The 19205-nt window shown below is 46.3% G+C and overlaps 1 protein-coding gene across 7 annotated transcripts in view; it reads left to right on the top strand.

The window, feature by feature from the left end:
- cep68 (centrosomal protein 68) overlaps positions 1–19205 on the top strand; it is a 57257-nt gene that overhangs the window by 23802 nt on the left and 14250 nt on the right. For 6 of the 7 annotated variants that reach the window (XM_072507016.1, XM_072506962.1, XM_072506988.1 and 3 more), the window contains exons 2-3: positions 10513–10909; positions 13225–14769. In XM_072507016.1, the coding sequence (XP_072363117.1) occupies positions 10880–10909; positions 13225–14769 (1575 nt within the window). In that variant the 5' untranslated portion in view covers positions 10513–10879. The remainder of the gene's footprint in view (positions 1–10512; positions 10910–13224; positions 14770–19205) is intronic. The other variant, XM_072506998.1, reaches the window with a different exon arrangement.

Raw genomic sequence — 19205 nt, 5'->3', positions numbered from 1 at the left:
CATCTGCCTTAAGTTCTTAAGGTGTGCGAGTACCCGTGCCCTCTTTATCGGCCCGTTCAGCCCTCTCACGTTCCACGTGATCAGCCGAGTTGGGGGCTTCCTACCCCCCCCCCCTTGTCGATTAGCCATCCCCTTTTTCCAGCTCCTCACCCGGTTCCCACGCAGCTGTATCTCCCCCAGGCGGTGCCCCCCGCCCATCCCCTCCCATACCAGCTCCCCTCTCTCCCCAGCAGCAGCAACCCAGTAATTCCCCCCTCCCCCCCCCCCCCCCCCCCGCTAGATCCCCCGCTAGCGTAATTACTCCCCCCCATGTTGCTCCCAGAAGTCAGCAAACTCTGGCCGACCTCTGCTTCCCCCCCGTGACCTCGGCTCGCGCCGTGCGAAGCCCCCTCCTTCCTGCTTCTCTATTCCGCCATGGTTATCATAGCGCGGGAACCAAGCCCGCGCTTCTCCCTTGGCCCGGCCCCCAATGGCCAACGCCTCATCTCCTCCACCTCCCCTCCTCCCCATCACCACCTGTGGAAGAGAGAAAAGTTACCACATCGCAGGATTAGTACATAAAACTCCTCTTTCCCCCCCTTCCCCCTTTTTAACCCCCCTCTTCGCCCCCCGCATTCGCCCCACCACTTTGTTCAAACGTTCTTTTTAATAACCCGCTCATTCCAGTTTTTCTTCCACAATAAAAGTCCACGCTTCATCCGCCGTCTCAAAGTAGTGGTGCCTTCCTCGATATGTGACCCACAGTCTTGCGGTTGCAGCATTCCAAATTTTATCTTCTTTTTATGAAGCACCGCCTGGCCCGATTAAAGCTCACCCTCCTTCTCGCCACTCCGCACTCCAGTCTTGATAAACGCGGATCACCGCGTTCTCCCATTTACTGCTCCAAGTTTTCTTTGCCCATCTAAGGACCATTTCTCTATCTTAAACGGAGGAATCTCACCACTATGGCTCTGGGAATTTCTCCTGCTCTCGGTCCTCGCGCCATCACTACGGTATGCTCCCTCCACCTCCAACAGACCCGCCGGGGCCTCCGCTCCCATTAACGAGTGCAGCATCGGCTCACATATGCCCCGACGTCCGCTCCCCTCCGCACCTCAAGGAAGACCAAGAATCCTCAGGTTGTTCCTCCTTGCATTGTTCTCCAGTGCCTCCAACCTTTCCACACATTGTTTCTGATGTGCCTCATGCATCTCCGTCTTCACCACCAGGCCCTGTATGTCGTCCTCATTCTCGGCTGCCTTTGCCTTCACGACCCGAAGCTCCCGCTCCTGGGTCTTTTGTTCCTCCTTTAGCCCTTCGATCGCCTGTAGTATCGGGCCAACAGCTCTTCTTCATTTCCTTTTTGAGCTCTTCCACACAGCATTTCAAGAACTCTTGTTGTTCAGTGGCCCCATGTTAAACTGCCACCTCCGACCATCATCTTGGTTTTGCTTGCCTTCCTTGCCGCTGTTCTAAAGGATCCACTGCAATCCTGCAACTTTCTCTCCTCCTTTTCCATCCGTATCCAGGGGGATTCCCTTCTGGTTTACCGCACAGTGTTTTAGCCGTCAAAATTGCCGTTGGCTCCTATCAAGAGCCCAAAAGTCCATTTCACCGGGAGCTGCCGAAACGTGCGACCTAGCTGGTCATCGCCGCACCGGAAGTCCCACTCTCTGACTTCTATCGGTTAGCCAGTTCGTTATCGAACTGGCCAAATTTCCCACTATCCCATGCCTCCTTACTTTCTGCAGAAGCCCTACCATGGGAACCTATCAAATATCTTACTAAAATCCATGTACACTACATTCACTGCTTTACCTTCATCCACGTGCTTGTCACCTCCTCAAAAGAATTCAATAAGACTTCTAAGGCAAGACCTACCCCTCACAAATCCGTGCTGACTATCACTAATCAAGCAGTGTCTTTCCAGATGCTCAGAAATCCTATCCTTCAGTACCCTTTCCATGACTTTGCCTACCACCGCAGTAAGACTAACTGGCCTATATTCCCAAGGGTTATCCCTAGTCCCTTTTTTGAACAGGGGCACGACATTCGCCACTCTCCAATCCCCTGGTACCACCCCTGGTAACTTGCCACTTGTCAGCCCAAACCTGGATATTGTCCAGGTCTTGCTGAATTTGGACATGGACTGCTTCATTATCTGAGGAGTTGCGAATGGTGCTGAACATTGTGCAGGCATCCGTAAACATCCCCACTTCTGACCTTATGATGGAAAGGAGGTCATTGATGAAGCAGCTGAAGATGGTTGGGCCTGGGACACTACCCTGAGGAACTCCTGCAGTGATGTCTTGGAGCTGAGATGATTGACCTCCAAGCATTTTTCTTCGTGCTAGGATGACACAACCAGCGGAGAGTTTTCCTCCTGATTGACTTTGACTCTAATTTTGTTAGGGCTCCTTGATTAAATGCCACCTTGATGTCAAGTGCAGTCACTGTCACCCTCACCTCTGGAGTTCAGCTCTTTTTTGACCATGTTGAACCAAGGCTGTAATGAACTGAGGAGCTGAGTGATCCTGGCGGAACCAAACTGAGTGTCCGTCAGCAGGTTATTGCTAAGTAAGTGTCGCTTGAAAGCACCGTTGATGACCCTTTCCATCACTTTACTGATGATTGACAGTAGACAGGCGGTAATTGGCCGTATTGATTTGTCCTGCTTTGTGTCCAGGACATAACTGGGCAATTTCCACATTGCCGGGTAGATGCCAGTGTTGTAGCTGTACTGGAACAGCTTGGCTAGGGATGCAGCAAGTTCTGGAGCACAATTCGTCAGTACTATTGCTGGAATATAGTCAGGGCCCATAGCCTTTGCCTCAGTGCCCTTCAGCTGTTTGTTGGTATCATGTGGCGTGAATTTAATTGGCTGAAGACTGGTATCTGTGATGCTGGAGACCTCCGGAGGAGGAGACCAAAACGGATCATCCACTTCTGGCTGAAGATTATTGCAAATGCTTCAGCCTTGTCTTTTGCACATAGGTGCTGGCTCCTCCATCATTGAGGATGGGGATATTTGTGGAGCCACCACCTCCAGTGAGTCGTGTAATTGTCCACCACCAGTCACGACTGGATATGGCAGGATTGCAGAGCTGGTTCTGACCCATTAGTTGTGAGATTGCTTAGCTCTGTTTATCACTTGCTGCTTATGCTGTTTTTTTAATATAATTTGAGTACCCAATTATTTTTTTCCAACTAAGGGGCAATTTAGCGTGGCCAATCCATCTACCCTGCACATCTTTGGGTTGTGTGGACGAAACCCATGCTGACACTGGAGAATGTGCAAACTCCAACACAGTGACCCAGAGCCGGCATTCGAACCTGGGCCCTCAGCGCCGTGAGACAGCAGTGCTAACCACTGTGCCACCTACTTATGCTGTTTGGCACACCGGTAATCCTGTGTTGTTCGCTTCACCAGTAGACTCCTTCGCCAGTAAATAAGATCACGGTGTTCTGACTGTAACCTCAGCTTCACATTTACACTTACCCTGGCCTTTCACCCCCTTGAAGAATTTATTTACCTCACCTTAATAATATTCAAAGAGTCGGCTTTCACTGCTGTTTGAGTGAGAGAGTTCCAGAGTCTCGCAACTCTGAGAAAACTTCTCCTCGTCTATCTTAAATGGGTGACCCCTTATTTTTAAAGAGTGACTCTCGTTCGAGATTCTCCACAAGAGGAAACATCTCTCCACATCCAGCCTGTCCATGCCCCCTCAGGATCTTACATGTTTCTATCAGGTTACCTCTTACTCTTCTAAACTCCAGGAGATGGAGTTTGACATTATCAGACCTGGGCTCTGTGGGAGGGAATTCGAAAGACATGATGCCAAAACTTTTCAAGTATTAATGACCTTGGTTATCATTGACTTACTGAATGAGATGAGTAAGACTAGAGGTGCACACAATGGCACTTAAACAGAATACTGGCATCTGAGGTATTGCAAATGCTTTTCACCATTGGCTATCTAGAAAGGCTTTTACAAGCAATGAAGCATTCTTTATAATGTTGGAAATGCAACAGCCAATTTGTGCACTGCAAGACTCCACACACAGCAGTGGGTTAATGACCAGATCATCTTATCTTTTTATCATGTTTTCACAATAAACATTGGCCAGCTCACGAGGGATAGGTGGCACGGTGGGACAATGGTTAGTACTGCTGCCTCTTGGCGCCAGGATCTGGGTTCAATTCCGACCTTGGTTGACTGTCTGTGTGGAGTTTGCAAGTCAAATGGAGTCTGCGGGTGCTCTGGTTTCCTCACGCAGTCAAAGATGTGCAGATTTGGTGGATTCGGCTAACACAGCTGACCCCCCTCACTTTCACTTCCATTGCCGAGTTGTCAAGTGGTCATTGTAAGAGCAGATTGTCATGCACAATGGTACAAGAACAAGTCAGCATGCTCACTGCAGCCACTCCTGGATGCATTCAGACTCTGGTATCCGTTCCAGCTGCGCCTCAGTGGGTAGCACTCTAGTCTCTTGAGTCAGGCACCCATTGTCTTCAGTCAATATTGTCTGATAAATGGGGCGGCACAGTGGTTAACACTGCTGCATCACAGCTACAGAGTCCCAGGTTCAATTCTGCCTCGGTGACTGTGTAGAGTTTGCACTTTCTCACCGTGTCTGCGTGGATTTCCTCCGGGTGCTCCAGTTTCCTCCCACAGTCCAAAGATGTGCAGGTTAGATGGATTGGCCACGCTAAATTGCCCTTAGTGTCCAAAAGGTTAAGTGGCGTTATGGGGATAGGGTGGAGGCGTAGGATGCTCTTTCCAAGGGCTGGTGCAGACCCGATGGGCCGAATGGCCTCCTCTGCACTGTAAATTCAATGAAATATTTATCACTTTGTCATACTCGGTGTGTACATTTTCCATTGGGAAGGATCAAGTTAAGAAAGCCATTCAGCTCAGTAGCGAAAATGTTGTTTCTAGGAACACTAAGGAATGTTACCTTCCTGTAATACTGCGTCAGGGGCCGGATCTGGGGAATTACTGGAAACTGCTTCTTACTAAGTGGCTCGGGTCTCTCTATCTGCATATCTACTTTCCCTTCTGTCACCTGCTTGCTACTTTGTAAGGCCTGCAAATGGCTCTTTTTGAAGCTTTTCCCTCTCATGAATTGGGAAAATGCAGAGCGAATCTTACAACAGAGCAGTATCCAGGTTGGGCTCTTGGTTCTGGGTATTCCCAATACAGATGAAAGTGATCCATAAGAACCAGTTTCCCTCTTGTGGAATTTTGGGGATTACCAGTTAGAGAATTTGGTTTGTTACAGGTTCAATTGCAGCAACCTGACTAATAGAAAATATCAGAAAGCTAATGCACTGAGGAAGCCACTTGACACCTTCTGCTAGTTCCACGAAAGAGCAGTTGCGCTTAGTCCCACGCCTTTGCTTTTGGTCCATGTCCCTGTTAGTTCCTCAGCCTCCACAACCTCTACAGCACTTTCTTTAAAATTATTTATGGAATCAGGTTCCATTGCCTTTCAGGTCGAGCGTTTCGGATCCTGACAACTCTGCGTGAAAACAATTCTCCTCATCTCCCTCCAGATCTTTTACCAGTAATTTTAGATCTATGATCTTTTGTTATTGACTCACTCATCAGAGATATTGTTTTTCCTCCATTTACTCTGTCTGAACCCATCATCATCTTCAAAATCACTGTTCCTTTCCTGGTTACCTCACTGCACCAAATTACCAAATTCTCACTCTGTCTGTGTCTCACTCACTCAGGCTGTGTCTCCTTGACCAGCGCAATGCTTACTAAGTGCGCTTTCTGTCTGTCTTTTATACAGACTTTAGGATGACCCACACTAAAACTTCAAAGAGAAGAATACAATGTGTATCTTTGTGCCCCTTAACAGGCCTCAGATAACTGCCTCTCAGCAATTAGGGTGGGGGCAGCTTCAGCCAATCAGACACTAATCGACACTGCACTTTTAACTGAAAAACAACAAAATTAGATTAACCACTTACCTTTCCTGGTTACCTCACTGCACCAAATTACCAAATTCTCACTCTGTCTGTGTCTCTCTCACTCACTCAGGCTGTGTCTCCTTGACCCAGCGCAATGCTTACTAAGTGCGCTTTCTGTCTGTCTTTTATACAGACTTTTGGATGACTCACACTAAACTTCAAAGAGAAGAATACAATGTGTATCTTTGTGCCCCTTAACAGGCCTCGGGTGACTGCCAGATAACTGCCTCTCAGCAATTAGGGTGGGGGCAGCTTCAGCCAATCAGACACTAATCGACACTGCACTTTTAACTGAAAAACAACAAAATTAGATTAACCACTTGCCTTTCCTGGTTACCCTCACTGCACCAAATTACCAAATTCTCACTCTGTCTGTGTCTCACTCACTCAGGCTGTGTCTCCTTGACCAGCACATTGCTGACAGGGCAAATAGTGAGAAACTGTTCCCTCTTGAGAGCATCAAGAACCAGAGGGCACAGATTCAAAGTAATAGGTAAAAGAAATGATTGAAAGGGATGTGAAGAAACTTCTTTCCACCAGAGGGCGGTTAGAGTCCGTAGAAAACTTCCTGAGATGGTGGTGGAGACAGGTTTGATCGAGGTATTCAAAGGGAATTGGATTACTATCTGAAAAGAAAGAATGTGCAAGATTACAGGATAAGGCAGGGGAATGGGATTTGATGGACTGATCTTTCAGAGGGAGAGGGCTCGAACAGACTCGATGGGCCGAATGAGCTCCTTCTGCACTGTAAACATTCTGTGGGCCCATTTGTTTTTTTAATCATCTAGTCCTGCCAAGTTTAGGTATTTGTGTACATGAACACACTAAGGTGTGTCTCCGCTCATCTCTTTTCAAAATCTTACCATTTTAATTATACTGGGCGGGATTCTCCGAGCCTCGGGCCGGAGAATCGCCGCAACCGCACCCTGACGCTGGCACGCGATTCGCCGAGGAGCGTTTGGCGGGCCGGCGTATCGCGGCCGAGCCGCCGATTCTCCGGCCTTGATGGGCCGAGTGGCCGCACTGAAACGGCAGAGTCCCGCCGGTGCCGTCCACACCTGCTCGCAGCCGGCAGGAACTCTGCGCACAGGGTCGGCGGGTCGGCCTGGGGGGGGGGGCTCCTTCAACAGGGGGCCTCCATTGGGGTCTGGCCCGCGATCTGGGACCACCGATCGGCGGGTCGGCCTCTTCAGCCCCCGGCCCTATTTTTGTTTACACGGCCGGCCCCTGAACCCCCCGCGCCATGTTGCGTCAGGGCCGGCACATTGAGGAAGTCCCCCGCACAATGCGTGGGTTGGCGCAGCGCCAGTGCGGGTTGGCGAGGTCCCCAGTTGGTGCCGGGAAGGGAGGCTGAAGCGGCTTGAACCGCTCCAGCGTCGTGCTGGCCCCCGGTAGTGCCCGTGTCTGTTTCGCGCCGTCGTGAACGCGACGGTGTTCACGACGGCAATGACACTCTGCCTCCATTTCGGAGAATCCCGCCCACTCTCTGCATAATGGTACTCTGAAAACGTATCATTTCATACTTCTGGGGGTGAGGGGGGGGGGGGGGGGGGAGGTTAACATGAAAAATGGGGACCCTGCATAGCAACAAAAACTATCAGCACTTTTTGCAATATCAAAAGTAAGATTAAGGTTTAAAACTTGAGCGTTAAGAATCCAGCTCTGCCTGGTCAAATCAATAGCTTGGCCACTTGAGTACGGTTTGTAATGGGGATGTAGCCAGCGTGTGCGCAATACAGCATGGGATTGAATTGAATGAAATATGTATTTTGGTGGTGTTTGCGTTGGTCTGCAATCCATTGCTTGCTCAAATTCTTTGCCTCAAAATATGCCCAATTTCCTGATGAGCACATGTAATGATATGTATATAGTCAGGTTAGTGAAGGGTTAATAATTAACATTTGTGTAAATCAAACACTAGGAGGGCGCTACTACTTCTCTGTATTTAAGACAGCCACTCTGGGAATTCTGGGAGAAGCATGGTGAAAGCACAAGGAGAAGCCTAGAGCAGAGTGAATGTTAATTAGAGATAGCACGAGGGTAGATCATAGCATAGTTAGTGACTAGATAGATTGAATCTGGAAGACAGATTCAATATCATTTAATTATCATCTGTAGCTCAGTAGAGTGTTTGAACTTCATTTAATTAGTAGTGTAATGGGAGGAGGAGCTAGATGGGGAGCTGGATGCGGGTCTGTGGACGGATGCCCCTAAACAGGTCAATTCCTCTTCATCATGTGCCAGGCTTAGCTTATTAGGTGGTCCACCGGGCACACATGACGGCAACCAGGATGAGCAAGCTCTTTGGGGTTGAGGATAAATGTGCAAGTTGTGTGGGAGCCCAGCAGATCACGTCCATATGTTCTGGGCATGCCCGGCTCTTAAGGCATTCTGGCAGGGATTTGCTAAGGCATTGTCCAAGATCTTGGACACTCGGGTGGTGCCGAGTCCAGAGATAGCGACCTTTGGTGTGTTAGACGACCCGGGAGTTCAGGAAGCGAAAGAGGCCGATGTATTGGCCTTTGCCTCCCTGGTAGCCCAGAGACGGATCCTTTTAATGTGGAGGGACTCTAAGCCCCCGAGTGTGGAGACTTGGGTCAGTGACATGGCTGGGTTTCTCAGCCTCGAGAAAATAAAGTTTGCCTTGAGAGGGTCCATGGCGGGGTTCTCTCGGAGATGGCAGTCGTTCCGCGACTTTCTAGGGGGGGGGGGGGAGGAATGTTACATATTATTGTTTTTTTCTGTATATAAGGTTAACATTTATTTTGTTATGTTAAATGTTGTTAATGGTTATGCAAAAAATGATGTTTTGATAAAAATTTGAATAAAAATAATTTTTAAAAATAATAATAATTAGTAGGGTAATAAATCAGTTTTGTTTCAATCTTTTGATTGGTATATTCTTTGTCAACACTACATCGGGTCATTCTGGAAGAAAAGACAAAGAATACAACATATTACCAATCATGGTAATGTAACAGCACTCACTCACGACAAATCTCTGTGCCGAAGATGGATTCTTGAAAAATGGGGTTATAAAGAAGAGTTGATGGGGAAATGTCGACATTGTGTAGACCAGAATCCTTGTATCATAAACCCACTTCAGCCGGACGAAAAGCAACTCTCAATGTATAGTGCCACAGTCTGGTACAAATGTCTTTACAATTGTGTCGACCTGACTCGAGAGAAGCTACTTCCTGGTAGAAAAGGGAGGGACATCTTAGCTCCACATCTCATAGCAACTAGTTCAGGAATGGGAAAAGGCTGTAAAAGGAGAAATCTGTCTGTTTAACTGGAAAAATGTGAACTCTATCTGTGAATTTCTGAACTACTCGAGGCCTATAGTGGACATCATGTTCTTCTGATCTGTGTCCTCAAACTGTGAAACCAAAGTTTTATTGTACCAAATAACTCTTAATATGGAAGGAACTCTGTAGACTGTAAAATGAGGGAAAGGTGGCTGATCTATTGTACTCTGGTTAATAATGTGTTTTACTTGGTTACCGGTTGATCCTCTATCTCAACACTATACTTCTTGCACTCTCCCCATACCCCTTGATTACATTTGGAGCCTGGAAGTCTATCTCTCTTTCCATCTTCTTCTGTAGATATTCAGGGACTTGGCCTCCACCACCTTCGATGGTAGAGATTCGCAGGTTCACCATTCTGAGTGAAGAGGTTGCTCCTCATCTCGGTCCTAGAATAGCCTACCCCCATATCCTGCGACTGCCATTCCTTGTTGTAGACACCCCCCCCCCCCCCCCCCCCCCCCCCCCATCACCAGGCAGAGGAAATAACCCCTGCATCCAGCCTGTCCAACCCTGTCAGAACTTATTACCTCTTTCAATTAGACCCCCCTTCAATCTTGTAAATTTACAGTGAATACTGGCCCGATCACGCCTCTTACGACAATCCTTGCCATCCCAGGAATCGGTCTGGTGAACCTACGCTGCACTCCCTCTATGGAAAGTTCTTAGATAAGGAGGAGAACTAACTCTCAGTTCATAATCTTTTCCTTAGGAAATAGGTTCAGGAGTAGGGCCATTAGGCCCCTCAAGCTTGCACTCTTCATATGGTCATGGCTGATCATCTACCTGAACACCACTACATCATGTACCTTGATATCTTTTAATTATCTAGAAATCTACCAATCTCTGTCTTCAATACACTCAATGATTGAACTTCCATAGCCCTCTGGGGTAGAGAATTCCAAAGATTCACCACCCTCTGAATGAAGACATTCCTATTAATGTCAGTCCTAAATGCTTGCCCTGGTTCTGGAATATATGTATTTACATTCAGATGACAATATACTTGTAACAAACCCCGACCATTTCTAAATGCTCACTCATTTAGATTATGCCCACAACTATTAGCAAGAGGTTCCACCATGGGCGCAAGTGGAACTCTAGGTGCAAAATGCATACCCAGAATTGGGAGGAGGGTTCCTGTGGAGCATTAGTACAGCATAGGCTAGTTAGACTGAATGGCCTGTTTCTGTGTTGTAGACTCCATGTGATTAATTACTTTACATATTTTTTATTTTTCAGAAAATGCTAGCAGTTGTAACTATATCCGGTGTAGATTTCCATGGCTATGAAGATTGTGATCTTTCCTGATGTTTCAAAACCAGGTGCAAATCTCCAACTCCAAGAGGTTCAGTAAATGGAATTGTACTGCATTAGTGGCAGATTGATCGAAAGCTTCTTCACCCTGTATATCAGTTATTGTTCTCTAATTACTTAGATTCATCACCATTAACTGCGAAAGCTTCCAAAATCCAATCAGTGTTTGTTTGAATGAGGGATCATTGGAGCAAATCCAGAGGAAAAATGTCCAAATTGTTCTTTGCTTTGCAACTCAAAAATCATTCTGGGAAAATTCACAACTGATCAAAGATCTATCGACTACAAGCAGATGTCCAGTCAATTCCAGAGACCTCAGCAGGTAAGAAATATGAGTGTTGTATGGGCACATTTGTCCATTTTTAAAAAAAAACCTATTTAGAAATTTGAACAATACAAATTAACCTACACTGATGTTTAATTGTTCAATTCACTCCTGCACATAAGCAGTGTCACTTACTGACCTTTTTCTGACAGTCAGAATGCCAGTACTGTTTATCTGTTTGGCTTTAAGCTCTTTCTCTCAAACTACTCTCTCTCTATCTATACAATTTTTGTGTGTGTGTGTGTGTGTGTGTGTGTGTCTCTCTCTCTTTCTCCAGGAAAGTTAATAGAATGTTTTTGTGAGTGGAATTGAATACAAAAGTATCAAAGTTATGCTTCAGTTGTATGGGCACTAGTGAGACTACATCTGGAGTACCTTTTGCAGTACAGGGTCTTCTTATTAAAGGAAAGATGTTAATGCATTGGAAGCTGTTCACACAAGGTTTACTAGACTAATACAAGGAATGAGCACATTCTCTTGGGGAAAGTTTGTATCCATTGGCGTTTAGAAAAGTGAGAGGCGACTTGATCAAACCTTTAAGATCCTGAGAGGATGTTGACAGTGTGGATGTGGAGAGGATGTTTCGTCTTGTGGGAGAATTTAGAACTGGGGTCACATTTAAAAATAAGGAGTCGCTCATTGAAGACAGAGATGCGGAGAAATATTTTCTCTTGAGGGTCATGAGTCTCTGGGATTCCCCCTCAAAAGGCAGTGGAAGCAGAGTCTTAAACATTTTTGATTAACAAGGTTATTGGGGGTGTTGGTGACAGGAATGTGGGGTTGAGGTTGCAATCCGATCAGCCATGATCGTATTGGATGGTGGGGCAAGTTCAAGGGGCCGAGTGGCCTCCTGCTGGTCTTAATTTGTATGTTCGTATCTCTCTCTCTCTCTCTCTCTCTCTCTCTGGCTCTTGCACTGTGTTTTCTGGATAAGTTACCGGATGTATTCATAGAATCATAAGGCACGATCCTTTGGCCACATTGCGCCAGAAAAGCATCTTGCTACGGCGCAGCATGGCCGGTGAAAGCCGGGAGACCCCGCTCCCAGGATTCACCCGGCTCGCAATGCCTTGTGAGATTCAATGCAATCTCGTGAGGAGATTGGGCGGGATCACTTTTTAGCAAATCTGCATATTAGAGCGATGCAGGAAGCCTTACTCTAATGTACAGGTTTCCAAGATACTGAGGCTTTGGGATTCAATCACTTCGCCTCGAAGACCTCAGGCGAGCGCCATTCAGCACTGGTCCCCACAAACAGGGATCAGACGGAACGGCACTTGTGCGGGTCCCCAAGGGGATTGGGAGGCCCCCAGCTGCATGCCTTTTGGGTACGGTGGTGCCCTGACACTGGTGCCACCTGGGTATCCTGGGTGTGCCAGCCTGGCACCCTGGCAGCACCACCTGGGTGCCATCCTGGTACTGCTCAGGTGGCACTGCCACCTGGCAGGGACGCTGCCATGGTGCCAGGTTGGCACTGCCAAGGTGCCATGCTGGCATTTTCTGCATTTGCGCGATTGGGCCGGGATTGCCCACCGTGGGTGTTAGAGGGTGCGTGTGGGGGAGACCCTCCCATGTTGCGTTCGGGCTGGGGGGAGGTTGGTGATTTTATTTGTGGGCCTCTGAGATCAGAACGCCATTTAAAAATGGTGACTTGATTTCTCACTACAACGGGCAGTTATGATGAGCAGAACTTGCCGGTCTAAAACATGAGGCTACATTCGCCATCCAGTCTCCTTATTCAAACGTGTAGCGCTGAATAGCCATGCGTTTCTCGGCACTGCGAGTGCCAGGAAACAGGTGGCTAAACACGCTCGTTAGGGGACTTTGGTCCCCTTTTGGAAGATCGTGCACATAGAATCCCTACAGTGCAGAAGGAGGCCATTTAGCCCATAGAGTCTGCACCGAACCTCCGAAAGAGCACCCCAACCTCAGCCCACTCCCCACCCTATCCCCATAACCCCACCTAACCTTTGGATACTGAGGGACAATTTTAGCATAGCCTCTCCTCCTAACCCGCACATCTTTGGACTGTGGGTGGAAACCGGAGCATCTGGAGGAAAGCCACACAGACAAGGGGAGAATGTGCAAACTCCACACAGACAGCCACCGGAGGCCAGAATCGAACCCGGGCCCCTGGCACTGAGAGGTAGCAGTATTACCCTCTTGTGCCACCTTGCTACCCTAATGTTGAATGGCCTCCTCCTGTGCCATTATGACTATGTCCAAAGAGGTCTTGTCAATGGAATCTATCATCTGAAAATTTGATGTTTGGTATACAGAAACACAAATTTAATATTCCCTTTTTTATTAAGGGAGCTGATATGCAGGAGCTGAATAAAAGATATTCCTACCCACATTCTGGATGTTCATCGAGAGGGATACTGTCAGAAAGTGGGAGTGACAATGTGACCTACTCTTTGCCACGTGAATCCTTACAGTCTTCATACCCTGAATATCAGCCAAAATCTTCATTACCGTCAGTTTCTCAAGCGTATGATCCAGGTGGTAGATTTGATCTGAAAATGACCAGATTCAATGTTTCATCACCGAGAACACTAAAGAAACCTGAGGTTGAAAGAGCAAACAATCCGAGATGTCTCTCCACTCCGAAGTACAGTACTTGTCTAGATACATCCACTTTCTCTCAATGTGTACCAAAACAAAAAGCCACGATTAGCTCTCAAGATTTAAGCTTCAACAAATATCAGTCATTAGACCAAAATTTTAATGGGTGTCTTGCCTCTACCGTCTCCAACCATAAAGCTCTGTACAAGAAAGAGATGCAACCCTACTTATCAGAATACTGGACACCAAGCCACACTGATATTTTCAGGCCATTTAGGGACAGGATGTCACCTGATTGGGACCCTGATGAGGAATACCAAGCTCTGCTTGATTTTACGTATCCCTTAAGACCAGGGCATTTCACCCCCAAGGACTATTTAGAAGATGATGATTTGTCCTCTGACTCGTGTTTGAAGGATTCGGGCATCATGGATGACAGTTCTTTGCCCTCTCTGTCAAGTACATTAATAACAAACAATACATTGCCTGCTCACCAATCTGGTCCTAGCAACACTGCTAACCCTGCCTGGGGCCAGAGCAGCCACAGGGAGGATAATAATGTGGACTCTCCTCATCATTCCTCGAGTCCTTTACATATGTACAGGCAGCCATCCAATTGGACTTCTCATCCAAACTATAAAGCTGGCATGTTGACAAGAGTCTTTGTGGAAGGTCCTTCGACTAATAGAATGCAACTTTCAGAGGGTTCCATTAACCATGCAATGCCAGCTGATTTCACCATGGCCACTTCAGTTGTTGACTCCAGTCTTCTATCAAGGAACTCAAATGAAGAATCTTCCAATCTGTTAATCTCTGCAAAAGACCCTGCAGGTTTCGTACTAACAACACAAATCCTTCCCTTAAATAAGCAGTGGGAGAGCGATGAGGAGTTCCTAACTCTCCCATACAAGCTGAATGAATTGAAAGTCTTGGCTCAGCAATTGGACGGCCTCTCGATCCACTTGGATAACCAGTCAGCTTTGACAACCAACGAAAAAGGAGGGATTGTAAAGCCAAGAGAGGACATGGCCATTCACAGTGGCAGCTCTGACGATAGCCTTATTGACCAGAGCCACAGTACTGCAGTTGCCCAGTTAAGTTGGCAGTTGGAAAGTAGTCCTAGAAATGCACCCAACGATCTGAGGCGCGAAGATATAATCAATGATATAAAAAAGGCCAATGACTTTATTGAAAAGCTAGGCAGGTGTCCTGGTTCTCAACTGATATCCAATGAACCAGTGGAACAAGTATCTGAGGAGCAGAAGAATGATAGTCTCCTGGCTCACATTCAGGTAAAACTGCACATTTTATTTGTTGTGAAACTTTAACGTTTCAGTCGGCTACCTCACACAAGCAGAATAAATTGCTCTTGTGTTGTTGCTTGGACAAAAAGTGTTGGATTAGAGCAGCTGGAAACAAAAAGGTTAATGGATGAAATTATCACACTGCTACTTTCAGTTGTGAATAGATTTTGTTGTTTCTTCAAACTTGAAGATCTAGTGAGGATTTAACTGAATTGCATTCATCTGCCACATTCACTTCACTACAGTTATTGAGAAAGATTGGGGCTCTGTTCTCTACAAAAGTAAAGACTTCAAGGTGACCTGATGGAGGTCTTTAACATTCTGAATAGTTTGGACAGGATAGATGTGGAGAGTGTTTCCACTTGCGGGAGAGTCGGAAACCAGGGAGCATAAATACAAGATAATTACTAATAAATCCAAAAGGGAAATAAAGAGCAGTTTCTTTACTCTTTTGTGTTTAGAATGTGGAATATGCTACCACAGGAAATGGTTATAACAAATGGTTTAAGGCTCTTTCCAGGGCAGCACGGTGGTGCAGTGGTTAGCACTGCTGCCTCACGGCGCCGAGGTCCCAGATTCGAACCCGGCTGTGGGTCACTGTCCGTGTGGAGTTTGCACATTCTCCCCCTGTTTGCGTGTGTTTTCCTTCCACAACCCAAAGATGAGCAGTCTAGGTGGATTGGTCACGCTAAATTGCCCCTTAATTGGAAGAAAAACCTGAATTGGCTGCACTAAATTTATTTAAAAAAAGGCACTTTCCAAGGGCAACTAGACTGGGGCGTGAGAAAAGTTTAAACATGTGGGAGGGTTTAGACTAGATTGGCCAGGGGAGGAGAGGGAAAGAGAGAGAGAGGGGGGGGGGGGGGGGGGGAGGGGGAGGAGGAGGGGAGGAGAGGGGGAGAGAGAGAAAGGACCTGAGAAAGTTCAGATTGGAGGGAAGCAAAACTGGTAACGGCAAGTAGAAAGATAGTAAGCAAAATTAGAAAGCAGACAAAGTGAAGGCAAGCATCAGATAGGATCAGAATGTGGAATAATGCTAAAAAGACAAAGGTAAGGGCATTTTAACTGCATGCACGTAGCATTCACAACAAGGCAGCTGATTTGAAGGCACACAAAGAGGTATGTGGGTATTATTTAATTGCCATTGCAGAGACATGGTTACTGGGTGACTGAGACCGGAAATTGAATATCCAAGGTTATTCATCATTTTGGAAGGATAGGCAAAGAAGAAAAAGATTTGGGGTGGTGCTGTTAATTAAGGATTGAAGAATCTGGGTATAGAATCAGTTTGGATGAAGCTAGGAAATAGCGAGGAGTAGCAAACTCCTGTGTGGGTAGAGTTGAGGAACCACAAAGGCAAAAAAACCATAATGGGAGTTATGTACAGGCCTCCTAACAGTGGTCAGGACCAGGGGCACAAGATGCACCACAAAATAGAAAGTGCATGTCAGAAAGGCAAGGTCACAGTGATCATGGGGGACTTCAATATGCAGGTGGACTGGGTAAATAATACTGCCAGTGGACCCAAGGAAAGGGAATTCATTGAATGTTTACAGGAGGGCTTTTTGGAACAGCTTGTGATGGAGCCCACGAGGGAACAGGCCATTCTGGACTTAGTGTTATGTAATGAGCCAGACTTGATTAAAGATCTTAAAGTAAGGGAGCACTTAGGAGGCAGTGATCATAATATGGTCGAATTCAATCTCCAATTTGAAAGAAAGAAGGTAGAATCAGATGTAAAGGTGTTACAGTTAAATGAAGGTAACTACAGGGGCATGAGGGAGGAACTGACGAAAATCAACTGGGAGCAGAGCCTAGTGGGAAAGGCAGTAGAACAGCAATGGCAGGAGTTTCTGGCAGTAATTGAGGACACAGTACAGAGGTTCATCCCAAAGAAAAGAAAGGTTATCAGAGGGGGGATTAGGCAGCCATGGCTGACAAAGGAAGTTAGGGAATGCATCAAAGCAAAAGAGAAAGCCTATAATGTGGCAAAGAGTAGTGGGAAGTCAGAAGATTGGGAAGGCTACAAAAACAAACCGAGGATAACAAAGAGAGAGATAAGGAAAGAGAGGATCAAATTTGAAGGTAGGCTCGCCAGTAACATTAGGAATGATAGCAAAAGTTTCTTTAAATACATTAAAAACAAACGGGAGGCAAAAGTTGACATTGGGCCGCTCCAAAATGACGCTGGTAATTTTGTGATGGGAGACAAGGAAATAGCTGAGGAATTGAATAAGTACTTTGCGTCAGTCTTGAGTAATATCCCAACAATTCAGGAGAGTCAGGGGGCAGAGTTGAATATGGTAGCCATCACAAAGGAGAAAGTGCTAGAAAACTAAGAGGTCTAAAAATTGATAAATCTCCGGGCCCAGATAGGCTACATCCTAGAGTTCTAAAGGAGATAGCTGAAGAAATAGTGGAGGTGTTAGTTATGATCTTTCAAAAGTCACTGGAGTCAGGGAAAGTCCCAGAGGATTGGAAAATCGCTGTTGTAACCCCCCTGTTCAAGAAGGGAACAAGGAAAAAGATGGAAAATTATAGGCCAATTAGCCTAACCTCGGTTGTTGGCAAGATTCTAGAATCCATTGTTAAGGATGAGATTTCTAAATTCTTGGAAGTGCAGGGTCGGATTAGGACAAGTCAGCATGGATTCAGTAAGGGGAGGTTGTGCCTGACAAACCTGTTAGAGTTCTTTGAAGAGATAACATAGGTTAGACCAAGGAGAGCCAATGGATGTTATCTATCTTGACTTCCAAAAGGCCTTTGATAAGGTGCCTCACGAGAGACTGCTGAGTAAAATAAGGGCCCATGGTATTCGAGGCAAGGTACTAACATGGATTGACGATTGGCTGTCAGGCAGAAGGCAGAGAGTTGGGATAAAAGGTTCTTTTTCGGAATGGCAACCAGTGACTGAGTGGTGTCCCGCAGGGTTCAGTGTTGGGGCCACAGCTGTTCTCTTTATATATTGACGATCTAGATGACTGGACTGAGGGCATTCTGGCTAAGTTTGCCGATGATACAAAGATAGGTGGAGGGGCAGGTAGTATGGAGGAGGTGGGGAGGCTGCAGAAAGATTTAGACAGTTTAGGAGAGTTGTCCAAGAAATGGCTGATGAAATTCAACGTGGGCAAGTGCGAGGTCTTGCACTTTGGAAAAAAGAATAGAGGCGTGGACTATTTTCTAAACGGTGACAAAATTCATAATGCGGAAGTGCAAAGGGACTTGGGAGTCCTAGTCCAGGATTCTCTAAAGGTAAACTTGCAGGTTGAGTCCGTAATTAAGAAAGCAAATGCAATGTTGTCATTCATCTCAAGAGGCTTGGAATATAAAAGCAGGGATGTACTTCTGAAGCTTTATAAAGCACTAGTTAGGCCCCATTTAGAATACTGTGAGCAATTTTGGGCCCCACACCTCGGGAAGGACATACTGGCACTGGAGCGGGTCCAGCGGAGATTCACACGGATGATCCCAGGAATGGTAGGCCTAACATACGATGAACGTCTGAGGATCCTGGGATTATATTCATTGGAGTTTAGGAGGTTGAGGGGAGATCTAATAGAAACTTACAAGATAATGAATGGCTTAGATAGGGTGGATGTAGGGAAGTTGTTTCCATTAGCAGGGGAGACTAGGACCCGGGGGCACAGCCTTAGAATAAAAGGGAGTCACTTTAGAACAGAGATGAGGAGAAATTTCTTCAGCCAGAGAGTGGTGGGTCTGTGGAATTCATTGCCACAGAGGGTGGTGGAGGCCGGGACGTTGAGTGTCTTTAAGACAGAAGTTGATAAATTCTTGATTTCTCGAGGAATTAAGGGCTATGGAGAGAGAGCGGGTAAATGGAGTTGAAATCAGCCATGATTGAATGGTGGAGTGGACTCGATGGGCCGAATGGCCTTGCGTCCGCTCCTATGTCTTATGGTCTAAACGCTGGTGGGAATTGTTATTAGGCCACCAACCTTTTATCAGTAATGTTATGTGCATATTTGTGTTTAACGTGGGTTATACAATAATGGACATCTTCAATTTGCATTTAATGTGGGTAAATCTAATTTGCAACAGTGCTGACGTGGATAAATTCCAGGAGTGTGTACCAGATGGAATTCTGGAGTAGTACATTGAAGAACCAACTAGAGATTGAGCTAATTTAGAGTTCGTATTATCTGTTGATACAGGGATAATGAAAAACCTTGCTGTAGAGGAGCCTTTTGGAAATAGTGACCGTAATATGATAGAATTTTACATTAAAAGTGATACAGTTCATTATGAAAAGAGGGCCTTAAATCTGAAGAAACCAAATTATAAAGGTATGAGGGATGAATTGGCATGGCAGATTATGGAAAATACGAAAAGTTGATGGTAGACGGGCAGTAGTTAGCATTTAAAGAAGCAGTACATGGTCCACAACAAATATACATTCCTCAAAG

This window comes from Scyliorhinus torazame, chromosome 1 (assembly GCF_047496885.1).
Source record: "Scyliorhinus torazame isolate Kashiwa2021f chromosome 1, sScyTor2.1, whole genome shotgun sequence".
NCBI lineage: Eukaryota > Metazoa > Chordata > Chondrichthyes > Carcharhiniformes > Scyliorhinidae > Scyliorhinus > Scyliorhinus torazame.
Note: the sequence above shows the minus strand (reverse complement) of the source record. Positions and strands in the feature narration are given on the sequence as shown.